The sequence below is a fragment of the Chiloscyllium punctatum genome, chromosome 48, assembly GCF_047496795.1.
Source record: "Chiloscyllium punctatum isolate Juve2018m chromosome 48, sChiPun1.3, whole genome shotgun sequence".
Taxonomy (NCBI): Eukaryota; Metazoa; Chordata; class Chondrichthyes; order Orectolobiformes; family Hemiscylliidae; genus Chiloscyllium; species Chiloscyllium punctatum.
In genome coordinates this window covers 41,738,958-41,751,485 of record NC_092786.1, presented here as the reverse complement: position 1 = coordinate 41,751,485, position 12,528 = coordinate 41,738,958, and the positions used below count along the sequence as shown (strand labels likewise).

At 39.8% G+C, this 12,528-nt stretch overlaps 1 protein-coding gene across 2 annotated transcripts in view; it reads left to right on the top strand.

Annotated features, from left to right (window-relative positions):
- LOC140468933 (NAD(P) transhydrogenase, mitochondrial-like) overlaps nucleotides 1–12,528 on the top strand; it is a 64,875-nt gene that overhangs the window by 51,298 nt on the left and 1,049 nt on the right. For both annotated transcript variants that reach the window (XM_072565054.1, XM_072565055.1), the window contains exons 19-21: nucleotides 1,520–1,601; nucleotides 3,345–3,463; nucleotides 6,634–6,749. In XM_072565054.1, coding sequence (XP_072421155.1) covers nucleotides 1,520–1,601; nucleotides 3,345–3,463; nucleotides 6,634–6,749 — 317 coding nt within the window. The remainder of the gene's footprint in view (nucleotides 1–1,519; nucleotides 1,602–3,344; nucleotides 3,464–6,633; nucleotides 6,750–12,528) is intronic.

The window sequence follows — 12,528 nt, the reverse complement described above, 5'->3', positions numbered from 1 at the left end:
TGGTAAGACAATAACAAAGTATTTTTTTGATTAAATGCTAAAATTGTGAAGAGTTTTAATAATGGAACTTTGGAAAAACTGTTCGTTCAGTCAGATGATTTACCAGAAGATACAAAATGTAGAGAGAGATGCCAGAAATTCGTCCACGTGTTTGCTACTCTGCATATTTTAAAGTTTACATGTAGAAAGTGAAAGGAGAAGGTGTAGTGTTTATGTTACTGAATTATTGTTCTGCGGACATGGATTAGCATTCCATCATGGTGCATATGGTGAAATTTGAATCCAATAAAAGATAACTTCTAATTCAGATTTTTATGACAACCATGTCACCACTATTGATTGTTGTAAAAACTCATCTGTTTCACTGATGGACTTTAGGGAAGGAAATCTTCTGTCTTGGCCTAGCTTTCATGTAACTCCAGTCCCAGTAGCAATGTGGTTGATTCTTAAATACCTATTCCATTCAAGGGAAAGATGTGATGAGCAATTAATGCTGCATGTGAGTGATGGCCACAAGAATTTTAAAACATTAATAGCTACTCAACCCGGTGTAACGTTCTGCACTGTGCACCGTTGAATTTCCACTTGATAAAATTCCCATTTCCAATGACGTTGCTTTTGCTTCATTTGCTTGTCATCCCATTACCAGCTTATTTCTGCATTAAACAGTGAGATTATGGAAATACTGGGTCACTAAACCTGTCCGTTTCTTCAAGATTTTTTTAAAAACATGCGGTTGTTGCAAACGTTGCTGGATGATTGATTGTATCAAACGATATTTTAGATATTTTGCAGAGCCCTGACAATATTATTACCATTTTTCTAGTTTGGCTGCATATCACCTAAATATCACCAGGGCGGCACGGTGGCTCAGTGGTTAGCACTGCTGCCTCACAGTGCCAGGGACCCGGCTTTGATTCCAGCCTCAGGTGATTGTTTGTGTGGAGTTTGCGCATTCTCCCAGTGTCTGCGTGGGTTTCCTCTGGGTGCTCCCGTTTCCTCACCACAGTCCAAAGATCTGCAGGTTAGGCGAATTGGTCATGCTAAATTGCTCAGAGTTCTAGGTCCATTAGTCAGGGGTAAATACAGGGTAGAGGAAATCAGTCTGGGTGGGTTACTCTTCAGAGGGCCTGTTTCCATACTGTAGGTAATCTAATCTAATCTAAACATGACACTAATTATTAAACTTCAGTGTTTTAGATTTTTTTTTCCGCTCTCAATCAGGTAGAGTCTACCCGATTCTGCAGAAATGGTTATTGTGGGATGAGCACCAGCCATCATTGCTGATTTAATAAATAAATAGAAAATCTCAGAGGAGTTACTTAGTCGGCCAGTATATATACAAGCAAAACAAAAACACATTTAATCTTCACCAAAATCACTTGTTTTAATGCTGTGTTAACAAGGTAAATGGCCATTGAGGAATCTTAAGCTGTCACGCCCTAAAATGCCATCTCACCTTTTCTAAAAAAAAATGTTGTGTATTAATTTTGGGTTAAATATGTGTTCTGTAATACAGGTTGGGGTTTGTGTGCTGCAAAAGCTCAATATCCAATAGCTGACATGGTGAAGATGCTCATCGAACAAGGGAAGCAGGTCAGGTAAGGACTTGGTTTTTTTCTCTCCTCCTCTCCCTCTTCCCCCCTCCCTCTCCCCTCTCCGTTTCTAATCTATACCACCATCACACTTGGCTGTCATTAGTTGTTTAAAATTACTACCTGAGGATTCTCCACAACACACTGGCCAACTTCCTGGTATATGTGGCAAGAGGCCTAGTCCATTTGACGGCAGGTCCTCATTAATATGCAACTAGCCGGCTGCAGGGGTTCTATAAATGCCTCTTTGCAGCTCCATGTCAATGCAATATTGGGAGGCCTGTAAGCTGACTTTGCTGACAGAGATATTAGACTTCGAGAGGCATGAACACTGTGAGTAACAGCAGTGTCCATTCTATGCTATTAGATCAGAGTGGAGTATTCAAGGCACGTACTTTGCCAGTAGATCTTTACATTTCTATATATTGTTGAATATTCTACATGCATATCTACTGTATAATCATTGCCCTGGTTTATTTTTACCAGTCATTAGTGCTGTTATTCTACTAAACATCTCAATTGTCCAGCAGTAGGCTCAGGGAGAATTGGTGATGTGGGGTGAATGGGATGATCAGTTAATTGCATCTATTTGGAGATCCTGCTTACATCTGTTGTGTTTACTTGTCCTTCTATTTGATTGGTTTGCCTTGGTAAATGCAGTTTATAACTTGACATATTATGTGTCAGACCATTATTTCATTGAAAGATGTCCATAGAGCTAGGTATGTAGAAACTAGTGAATCTTTTGGGGCTATTGGGCTTATTGTTTAACCTAGTATGTTAGCTGATTAAATTGTTTCATACGTGAGACCATGTTTCAAGCATAAGCTTGCCTATGGATGTCCCAGACATGAATAAAACAGTAGAAAGTGAGGACTGCAAATGCTGGGGAGTGTGGTGCTGTAAAAGCACAAGGTCAGGCAGCATCAACGTTTCGGGCATAAGACCTTCATCAGGAATCGGGTTTAATCTTGCATGAATAAAATAGTGCCCACATCATTATTAAATTCTCTAATGAAGACCTGACTATTGTTTCTGTCTGTACTTCATTCTCGTTCTACAAATACCAAAGAATTTATGAATTGTATTTTGTTCTCTGTTGAGGTGTAACTGACTGACATTAATCTACTAAATGATTGTAATGGAGAATTATTCAGTATAGAAAATATTTCCTTCTGTTGACCAGGAGTCTAATATAAACCAGCAATTTATAGATTCAAGTTTATATTTTTATTTTTGATTGAGCAAAAACTTTTTACACTAAAACCATGACAAATACAACAGAAATTGTTGCAATGAACCAGTATGTCATTAAACGTTAAGTAAAGAGATTATGGAATGCTTCATGGATTCAATCAGAAATTTGATATCCAAAACTTAGACTCTTCAAAGCAAACTCAGCTTGTTTAATCTTCTTCTGGGTTTTCAAACTAGAATTGAAAACTGCTTTGTTCTGGTCAAACATTACTTCTCAATCTGTCACACTGGTTTGTATCCATGTCAAAATTGCTGTTAATTCTGAAGTTCATGGTTTACAGGTAACCTATGTAATAGTTCAGTTGAATAGATGTTAGAAATTCAGCACCGAATATTCAAGAAGAAAGGCACATTTTGTGAAGTCTGCATCAATCAAACGCACGATGGAACATGCCACTTTTCTTCACTGAGAAACAATGTCACTTAAGCAATCAAAATATGATATGGTACTTACTACAAAAAAAGGTTATTTTCATTAATGTTGTCTTGCAGGTTTGGAATACATCCTGTTGCAGGCCGAATGCCTGGTCAACTCAATGTACTTTTGGCTGAGGCGGGTGTACCTTATGACATTGTTTTAGAAATGGATGAGATAAATCAGGACTTCCCAGGTGAGAACAGAAAAAAACAACAATAATTCTGAGGTGCTGCCAGAAACCAATGCAATGTCCTCTCAATATTATCCCTTGTTTTATTAATGTTCGCATACTTGCTTGCGATAATATGTATAGTTTATCAGAAAATTACTTATATAAACACTTGAAATTAAAGCTGAACTTTTTTTATATTGGTTGAGCAGCAGTATATTGAAGACTTGGAACAGAAAGTCTGAGAACTATGAATGCAGAAATAAAGCAGAGCATAATAAAAATAAATAGTAGATTCTCCCCTCCCCTCCACTCATTCAAGAGGTCATGGAAGCAGAGGATAATTTTGCTGCCTTTAATTTGCAGTAAGTTCCCATTAAGCTTTTGCACCTGGGCCACATTATCAGTCATGTATACACACAGAAAATGTACAACAACAGTAGAAATTCAAAAATTGTAACACTTAAAGTACGTTGTACATATATTGCACCATTTTCAACTTCTAGACTAGTAATATATACCATGACTATACTGCTGTACCCATAAGCACATTATCAGTTGTTTATAATATGTTAATGGACTCCATACTGCACACAAATTTTTCTTCTAAGTTGGACCTTCTGATATAATTTTTTTGTTGATTTTGCCTCCCTATGTAATTGAAACTGCCAAAGATACTTCAGGAAGAAACTTGTTAGATAAGCAGACATTGAGGATAGCGAGTTCCTATTCCTAAAATGAAAAAGCGTTTCCTATCTTGCATTTGATAAATATTTGACCTGTTCTCTTGCTCGTTCTGTTCCACCACCCTTCTCCTATCTAGTCCCTGTTCCCTTGGCTCCCTCAAACTGACATCCTCTGCTGTCTCATTCCTCCCTCCATGCATGCCTACCTGATCTGGAAAGAGTATAAACCTCGTGAACAAATTTCTGTTGTTTATTTCTGCCTTAGACTGCGGTGTTTCAAGAAAGCAGCTCCCCATTACCTTCTCCAGGACAGTCAAGGATGCCCCATAAATACTGGCCTAGCCAGTGATGCCCACATCCAATGAATGACTTCACCTTTCCAGGTGAAACCTGTATTTAGTGATGGACTGAAGATCCCTTTAGAGCTAGATTTTTCCAGGATTTGAATTCATCCAGTTACTAGTGAATGATCACATGAGGATTTGATTTTGGGTAATTCACCCAGTCACAGCGAATGATCACATGATCTCTGGTTGCCTGAACAATAAATGAGAGAGGGAAAAGTTTAATATAAGCTAATTATAGGGTGGTGATTCTCTGTTAAAGCGATTCAATACAGGCTGCAGAAGAAAAAGATCTGTATTGTGGAAAGAAGGATATGTGATTCAAACAGTTCATCATAAGTAACTGAGTTAATTGGATAGTAAAATATTTTTGATTTAAGCCATGCAGCCTATGGCTTTTTTCTTTTAGAATTCTTTTAGAATCTGGAAATCCAGATGATTACTAAAATAAGTACAAAAATATTACTGGTCTCTATTGAGTTTGTAATGCAACTCGTGGCCTTTATTTTGCATTCAATCACAATGCAAGTTGTTGCAAAACTAACAAAATACTGTTTTACCTTACATATTACCATGTTTGCTGAATTATTTATGAAGTTTGCTGGTAAACCAAGAGTTAATGCTAAAATAAACTTTATGCTTAGAATATTTGTAACCTATAAGTGAAAGGAGGTAGCAAACTGCTTTTGTTTGGAAGTAAGTGCAAGGATTTATTTATTAATGAGGCAGCGGCATTGACAAAATGACCAGCTCGAGTAAACTTGGATTTTAAGGAGAAACATGTGTTCAACACTTACTGGCATTATTGTTTGCCTCCTAATTTTTTTGAATGTAGAAAAACTGATCAGATAATATTGATGTCAACTGACACACCAAACCATGAATGGTAGCCCTTGGATTTTCCTCTTGATCCAGCCTCACACAGAGTTCCCAATGTTGTCTAAGGATATGTGGAGAAATGCTGAGTCTGAGGTGGATTCTTGCCTTGGAAGCACAAGAGAGGAAGGGAGGATCAGAAAGGAAATCGACCTGCATCATTCTCCGAAGCAACATTAGCAGAAAACCTTAGAACTGCCTATCCTTTCAATTGGAGAATGGCATGGCCGTGTGTGACTGCACATAGTCGGAGAGTTTTGGAATAAGTCCCTTTGACGCAGTGTATCAACATCAGCCACCTAATTATTTTCATCCTATTTTCTAGCACTTGGCCCAATATTCCTCGTCTAGTTCTGTAAGGAAGTAAACTTTGTACATACAATGTGGATATGGACAGCAGACATTTTATTGAGCTGAGTTTAATGGAGGGTGGAGTAAAATACGTTAGCTGGGGAATATTGGGGATAGTTGAAACTGAAGGTAATACAAGCTAGAGTTGTAGAACATGGTCTGAAGAGACAACCAATGCTAGAGGTGAAAGTAGGGAAGTCTTGTAATGGAGAAAATGCAAGGTCAGATTGCAGCCCAGTTTTGAGAGCAGTCTGATTCCGCCTCTGTGGGCAGAATGGGAGGTGCATCTGCTGACGAGAGGATCATCTTTGTAGCAGGGGCCATCCAAGGGCATTCATCTTTCCTTTAGTTGGAAGAAATTTCAACAAATCCTGGGCTGGATTTTGCAAAGCAGCCACAGATATGTGTCTTTGTGGTAGGTCTGACCTGCGACTGTTTGATTTTCCCTCTGGGTTTTGCGGAAGGTCTCTGATCCTAGACTTGATCAAATGTTGCATTCATTATAAGGGAAGCTGCTTTTTGCCTTCTGAGAAAAAGGTTTTTGTGTACCGTGTCATGAATGTAGTTGAGCAACTTGACTTCTTGGGCACAGATTTCTTAAAGGCAGAATGTCTGAAATAAATATTGCCCTATGAAAGTTCCTATCTGTATGTGAATCAGTTGGTAAATTAACAGTTGAGATTGCATAATCCAAATGAGGTACATTCACTATGATTCATTCGGCCTCAACTTGTGAGTCTGCAATCACTATTTAATATTTATTATGGCAGAAACAGATAATTCTTGATGAGGATGTTCTCTACTTTTTTTTTATAAAACAAGTGGGCTTAGGGTTCAATATTAATAAAATATTACTGTATAACAGTGATTTACATTTTGTTTATTATGCTGCTTTTAACAATAACAGACTGACGTCATGCTCTTTTTGTATCCTTAGAAACTGATTTGGTTATGGTTATTGGTGCCAACGACACTGTAAATTCAGCAGCACAGGAAGATCCCAATTCTATTATTGCTGGTATGCCTGTTTTGGAGGTCTGGAAAGCCAAGCAGGTGAGCTGGAGTGTAAAAGCACCTTATAAGATCTAGCGGTGTTTGAAACAATAGTTGTTTTATGTTATGCAAAGCAATTGCTTTGTGAACAATAACATTTCTTATTTTTTTGCTCTGAATCCAGGGTGGTTTTGCAAAACTTATTATAAAGGCCTATACATTTGGTTGTTCTTTTCTGTTACAACATTTGGAATGTTGAAATAAAGTGGAAGGTGCTGGAGAAACTCTGGTAGAATCTGTGCAAAGAAAGCCAGCATTTCGAGTCTGATGATATAACTCGTTTTTGAAGTGCGTTCTGAAGAAGACACAGATTGAACTAAACAAAAATTAACTGCCTCTCTCCACAGATCTACTAGACCTGTTGAGGTTGTCCAGCATTCCTAGTACTTCACTTTAATTTGGAATCCTGAGCCAAACATAATCTTGATCTAAACACACCATTTCTTTTTGGCAGATGATAAATGTGGTCATTAGCAGTCAATTATAGAAAGGGTCAGGTTGTGCAAATTGTGTTTTTAATAGAGTGCGTTGGGGGAAGAACAAAGAATACAGATTTTCAATTAGGTCCATAAATGGATCAATCCGTTTCTGTTGGATATATACCAAGTTAATGTCCATAAACAATGTTCTTTTGGTCTTCAGGCAGAATTTCTACATCTACTTGTCTCACTATGCGGCAGTACTCTGGGGTTTTGAAATCACATACAAGTCTTCACAAGGCAACCCATTTGCATTTTTGTACCACCTTTAATGCTCCAAAACAGTTTACAGGAGGCTTATCGAACATAATTTAACAGTCTCTCTCGAGTAGATGCCATGACTCATGACCAAAAGCTTGGTCAAAGAAGTAGGTTTGAAGGAGCACCTGAAGAGGAATTGAGGGTAGGGGAAGAGGATTCTAGAGGTTAAGCAAAGCTGCCAATTATGGCTTAATTAAAATTGTACAAACATAATAGTGTAGATATCTCTGAAGATTATGGATCTGGTGGTCATGAGTCTTGGAAAAATTTGAAAGCAAGGGTGGGGAATTTTAAAATTGGTTCCTACTCAAACAGCCCTTCAATATTGGTTGATGCACAGTATTAATGGATCAGAAGCATATGGCGCAAGTAGGGAAATTTAGTGCAGAGGTTTATGCAGCATGGAAGATGGGAATCTAGGAGTTGTTGAAACTATCCAGGTTAAGGATAAAAAAAGACAGAAATGGTAGTTTCAGCAGCATATGAGCTCAGGTAGGGTGGAGTTGAATGATGTTGTGACAGTGAAAGTAGGCAGTCTTTGTGCTGGCCGAATACATGATCATCTTGGAATGCTGTATGATACCTAAGTCACAAGCAGTTGTATTCAATCCAGACAGTTGCTGGTGGAGGGCTGGAGATGATGCTGGGGGAAAAGAATTTGTCCAGGACACTGAAAGGAGGAAGCAGGGGATGGAGATGATTTTGACATAACAGCAGTTGTGAATATGAAGTCATGTCTGTTCTTGAGTCTTCCTTTTCTCACTAATGTCTGTGCACATTAGATTCTTAGTTCATTAAGGTATGAACTGTGAGGAAGTGCTGCATTGTCAGAGGAGCCACCTTCCAACTGAGATGATCCCCTGGTCCCTTCAGATGGATGCAAACCGTTTCTGTGCAACTGCTTCAAAGAGGAATTGGGGAACCATTCCAGTGTTGTGCCTATAGTTACAAAAGCAGACTTTCTGGTCACTGTGACCTGACTGTGCCTGTTTATTGTGACATTTCGTACAGTGTAGCAATGAATGCACTTTGTTGTTAAGTAGTGGTGAAGTGCTTTGGATTTGTGTAAAGTGCTACACAAATGGTTATTGGTATAATGGTTAAACAAAAAGAAAAATGTTGCATTAAAGTGTTTTAAGAGAAAGCTGTGGAATAGGAACGTTTGCTCCCCAAATAACACACGCCTGTTTTTTTTTTAACCACTTTGGAATGAGGATAGCCTCACCAATATTTTAAGTGTTTGCTTGTACAATGGGTCTGAGATCATACTTTATTTTTGTTTCCATTTGGAAGACCATGTTTGATTCTCCTCTTGGATGAAAGAGTTGAGGATTATGCCGAAGTAGTCAAAATGTTTAAAAGAATGTGTTTTCCCATTTTGGTGGCATGATGGGCACATATGATTTGGCAAGTCAACAAAAGGATCTAGCCAGTTCTGACAAAATTAATTTGGAAATACAAAACAGAGGCCCAGGCTTCCACTGCAGCCCAGAGCCTTGGGGTTGGCAGCCCTTGGTAAACAACTCCAACATGTTTTCCACCGCCTCTGTTGCAGCTCACATCTCTGGACTATCCAGGATGGAAACGTTAGTCTAACTTTCCAAATTCTTGAAGTGTGTCTCCATGCTTGTCTGCTTCTGACTGTTGCTCTGTATAATGTGCTGTTAGTACCACAAAGAAGTATACTATTAAACTTGCCAAACTCTGATCATGGATCAGAGAATCCCTACGGTCTAGAAACAGGCCATTAAGCTCAACAAGTCCGCATCGACCCTCCGAAGAGTATCACATCCAGACCCATTCCCCTGCTCCTACCCTATTACTCTACGTTTCCCATGACTAATGTGCCTAACCTACACATCCGTGAACATTTTGAGCAATTTAGCGTGGCCAATTCACCTAACCTGCACATCTTTGGACTGTGGGAGGAAACCGGAGCACCTGGAGGAAATCCACGCAAACACGGGGAGAAGGTGCAAACTCCACACAGACAGTGGCCCGAGGCTGGAACCGAACTGGGTCCCTGCCGCTGTGAGGCAGCAGTGCTGACCACTGTGCTGCACCCAACACTGAAGAATGCGTGCAAAATTACAAGGAGAAGAAGACTGCTTTCAACCCCCACCAGTCCTGGTAGGAAAATGGGCAGTGAGCTAACAGACAAGAGGTCCATTGCACACTGTGGGTGGGTTAAGTTGGCGGACTGTTGGACTTTCACCGGGGCACAAATCATGCCCTGTAATTGGCTGGCTGCTTATTGAACAAGATCTGTGGTGTTTAAATATTTACTTACATGTGGTGGGTGGGCTGCTAGTTTTGATGCGTGTCCACCCTCTATTATTGCCGCACAAGCTGTAATTATAATGGACTGGCCTTTAGAATAAGCATTCAGCTTTCTTGTCTTATCCAAGCATAACAATTCTTGGCCAAAGTAGGCTATACTCTGAAACATTATGACAGTTGAGGTACATTCTTGGAAATTGTGTACAGTAAAAAAAAATTCCTCTTTATTACTTTCAACAAAATATCCAGTGGGATAGACTCAATCAGAGACTTCAAGAGGCAGCACTTGGAACGTAGTTTTTTATTCTCTTTCTGACATTCAGCATCAGCTCTGAAAACAGCAAGGCAAATGTGGCATAGCGGAAAGCAATGCACTCTCCAGAGTGCCCCAGTAATGTATTTTAATCCTACCCTCAAAAGACTATCTCCTCAGTGTGGATTTTCAGTTTGCAGTGTAACACTGGGCAGGATCTTCGACCCTCAGTGAGGCTAGGAATGGAGTTGAACAGGGTCAGAAAATACAGGAACCTCCTTGTGTCAGTCTTTGGCTAAAATGGCTGCACACTGCCACAAAACAGGCAATTCGGCTTGTTTAGAGTTTTAACAGTAAGTAATGGCTGACGGGGAGGGCGAAGTTTCCACTCTCTCATTGTGATGGCAGGGAGTGCAGTTCCACTGCCTTGAGGTGAGGACCCAATGGTTGGCCTCCAGGGATACCCAGAAGCCCTCCTTCCTTGGTAAGGGGATACAAGCAATCATAGGTTACTCTGAGGAGACCAGTTACCCCTCAGAATTCCCTTCCAAGCCCACAGCCATAGCTGTACTGTTTACTTTTTAATTACTCTTCTTGAAAAAGTGTCTGGGAGGCCAACATTACCATAAACCACCTTCTCAGTTATTAATCCTTTAATGCTGTCTGCTGCTATCCCAAACTGTGGATGGCCATTGATTGGCTGTCCAAGATTGTGAACCCACCCACTACCCTTAATTGAAGACAGAACCTGTCTTGATACCAATTAAGGAGGCACCCTGGTCAAAATTCCAACAAATTAGTGTTTTCCCATAATCCATTCCAAAGCCAGATTTGCCATTTAGCCTGGAATGATGTCAGATTCAATTCACTTTATTTTAAATTGATTTTCTTGTTTGTCTGCCCAATAAGCAATGCTTGGGATAATCTGCTTTGCAAGATCCAGTTCCCTGCATTCTGTGTATCTATGTATCTTGCATCTGACTAGCTTCCTCTCCTGCAGGTCTCCTTCCGGTCCTGCAGTCCTCTGAAGACCCCTCCAGGTCTTGCAGTCTTATCCAGATTTCATAAACTGTGCCAGGTCTGCTCCTTAATCAGAGTTTACACCTGGATTCCACCAGCCCTTGAGATCTCTGCTGGATCAAAGTGCTGTGGACACCAGGTTATAATGTTGGGTAGCAGTACTTCCTTCCCATTGTGACTCCACTTTGAGGCTTAAGAAGTGCCATGACCTAAGAGGTGAGTGACTGAGATTGGGAAGAAGGAGATGAGAAAGTTGGGTAGGCCACTGTTTTGTTTTAAAAGAAAGTGAGGCCTTAAAGAAACCTCTCAGCTCTTAGCTCTCTGGAGTAACTGTTGTTGCCCTAAAATGACAGCTTGCTTTTACACAGCACTGTTGTATATGAAAAGAGTGCATTGTGTACAGCCTGAATTGATTTTGCAGGTAAATGACTAGACAACGCTTCTGCAAAGAAAATGGCGAGATGAATTTCTTTAGCCAACTTATTTTGTTTCACTAACTTTTACTCCTAGACATGCCTTCCACTACATCAAGAACTAGGTGTTGTATATTAAACAATTGCTTTACTTCTCTTTTTGTTTGTGTTCATAAAGATATTTCTTCATCTGGGCATGTTTTTTCATTTCCTATTCCAGTGCATTTAATAAACACGTTTATCCTTCCTAAACCCAGTTCTCATGTTGATTCCAAGTTCTGATTGCAATCATTCTCCCAGTGCAGTGCTGTCAGAAAATGTGTATCATAATTGCATATGAATATTGGAAAGAAGGCATGACCGAAACATCCTTGTAAAAGTCATTGCATGGAATTTGAATCTTTTCATTTATGTGTTTTCTGCTTGTTACCAAGCCATTTTCAGTCTAGCTAAAGATTGTATTTTTGCCATTATCCATAGAATCCCTGCAGTGTGGAAACAGGTGATTTGGCCCAACAAATCCACACCCAGCATCCCACCCAGATCCCTCCCCATACCCTGTAACCCCATATTTTCCATAGCTAACACACCTAACCTACACATTCCTGAACACTATGGGCAATTTAGCATGGCCAATCCACCCTAACCTGCACATCTTTGAACTGTGAAAGGAAACCGGAGTACCCGGCAGAAACTCACACAGACATGGGGAGAACATGCAAATTCCACACAGTTGCCTCAGAGTGGAATCGAACCTGAGCCCCTAGTGCTGTGAGGCACAGTGCTAACCATGAGCCAGCATGCCGTATATTCCAAGAACATTAACTTATAAAATCTTTCGTATGTGGAGCTTTGTGGAGCATTTTCTGAGAATCTGAATTAATTGCAACAATTCTTCAGAGCAGAGCATCATTACAAATCTGTCTTTTCATTTTATTGAGACATCACGAATAGCTTGCCCATCATTTACCACTTACTGATTTTAATTTCATCTTTCTTATTTTAAATTTGATCACCTCTGTTGCAAGCCTTAGCTCTTCACACTGGCTTTTTCACTTTCTTGCTAACCATTA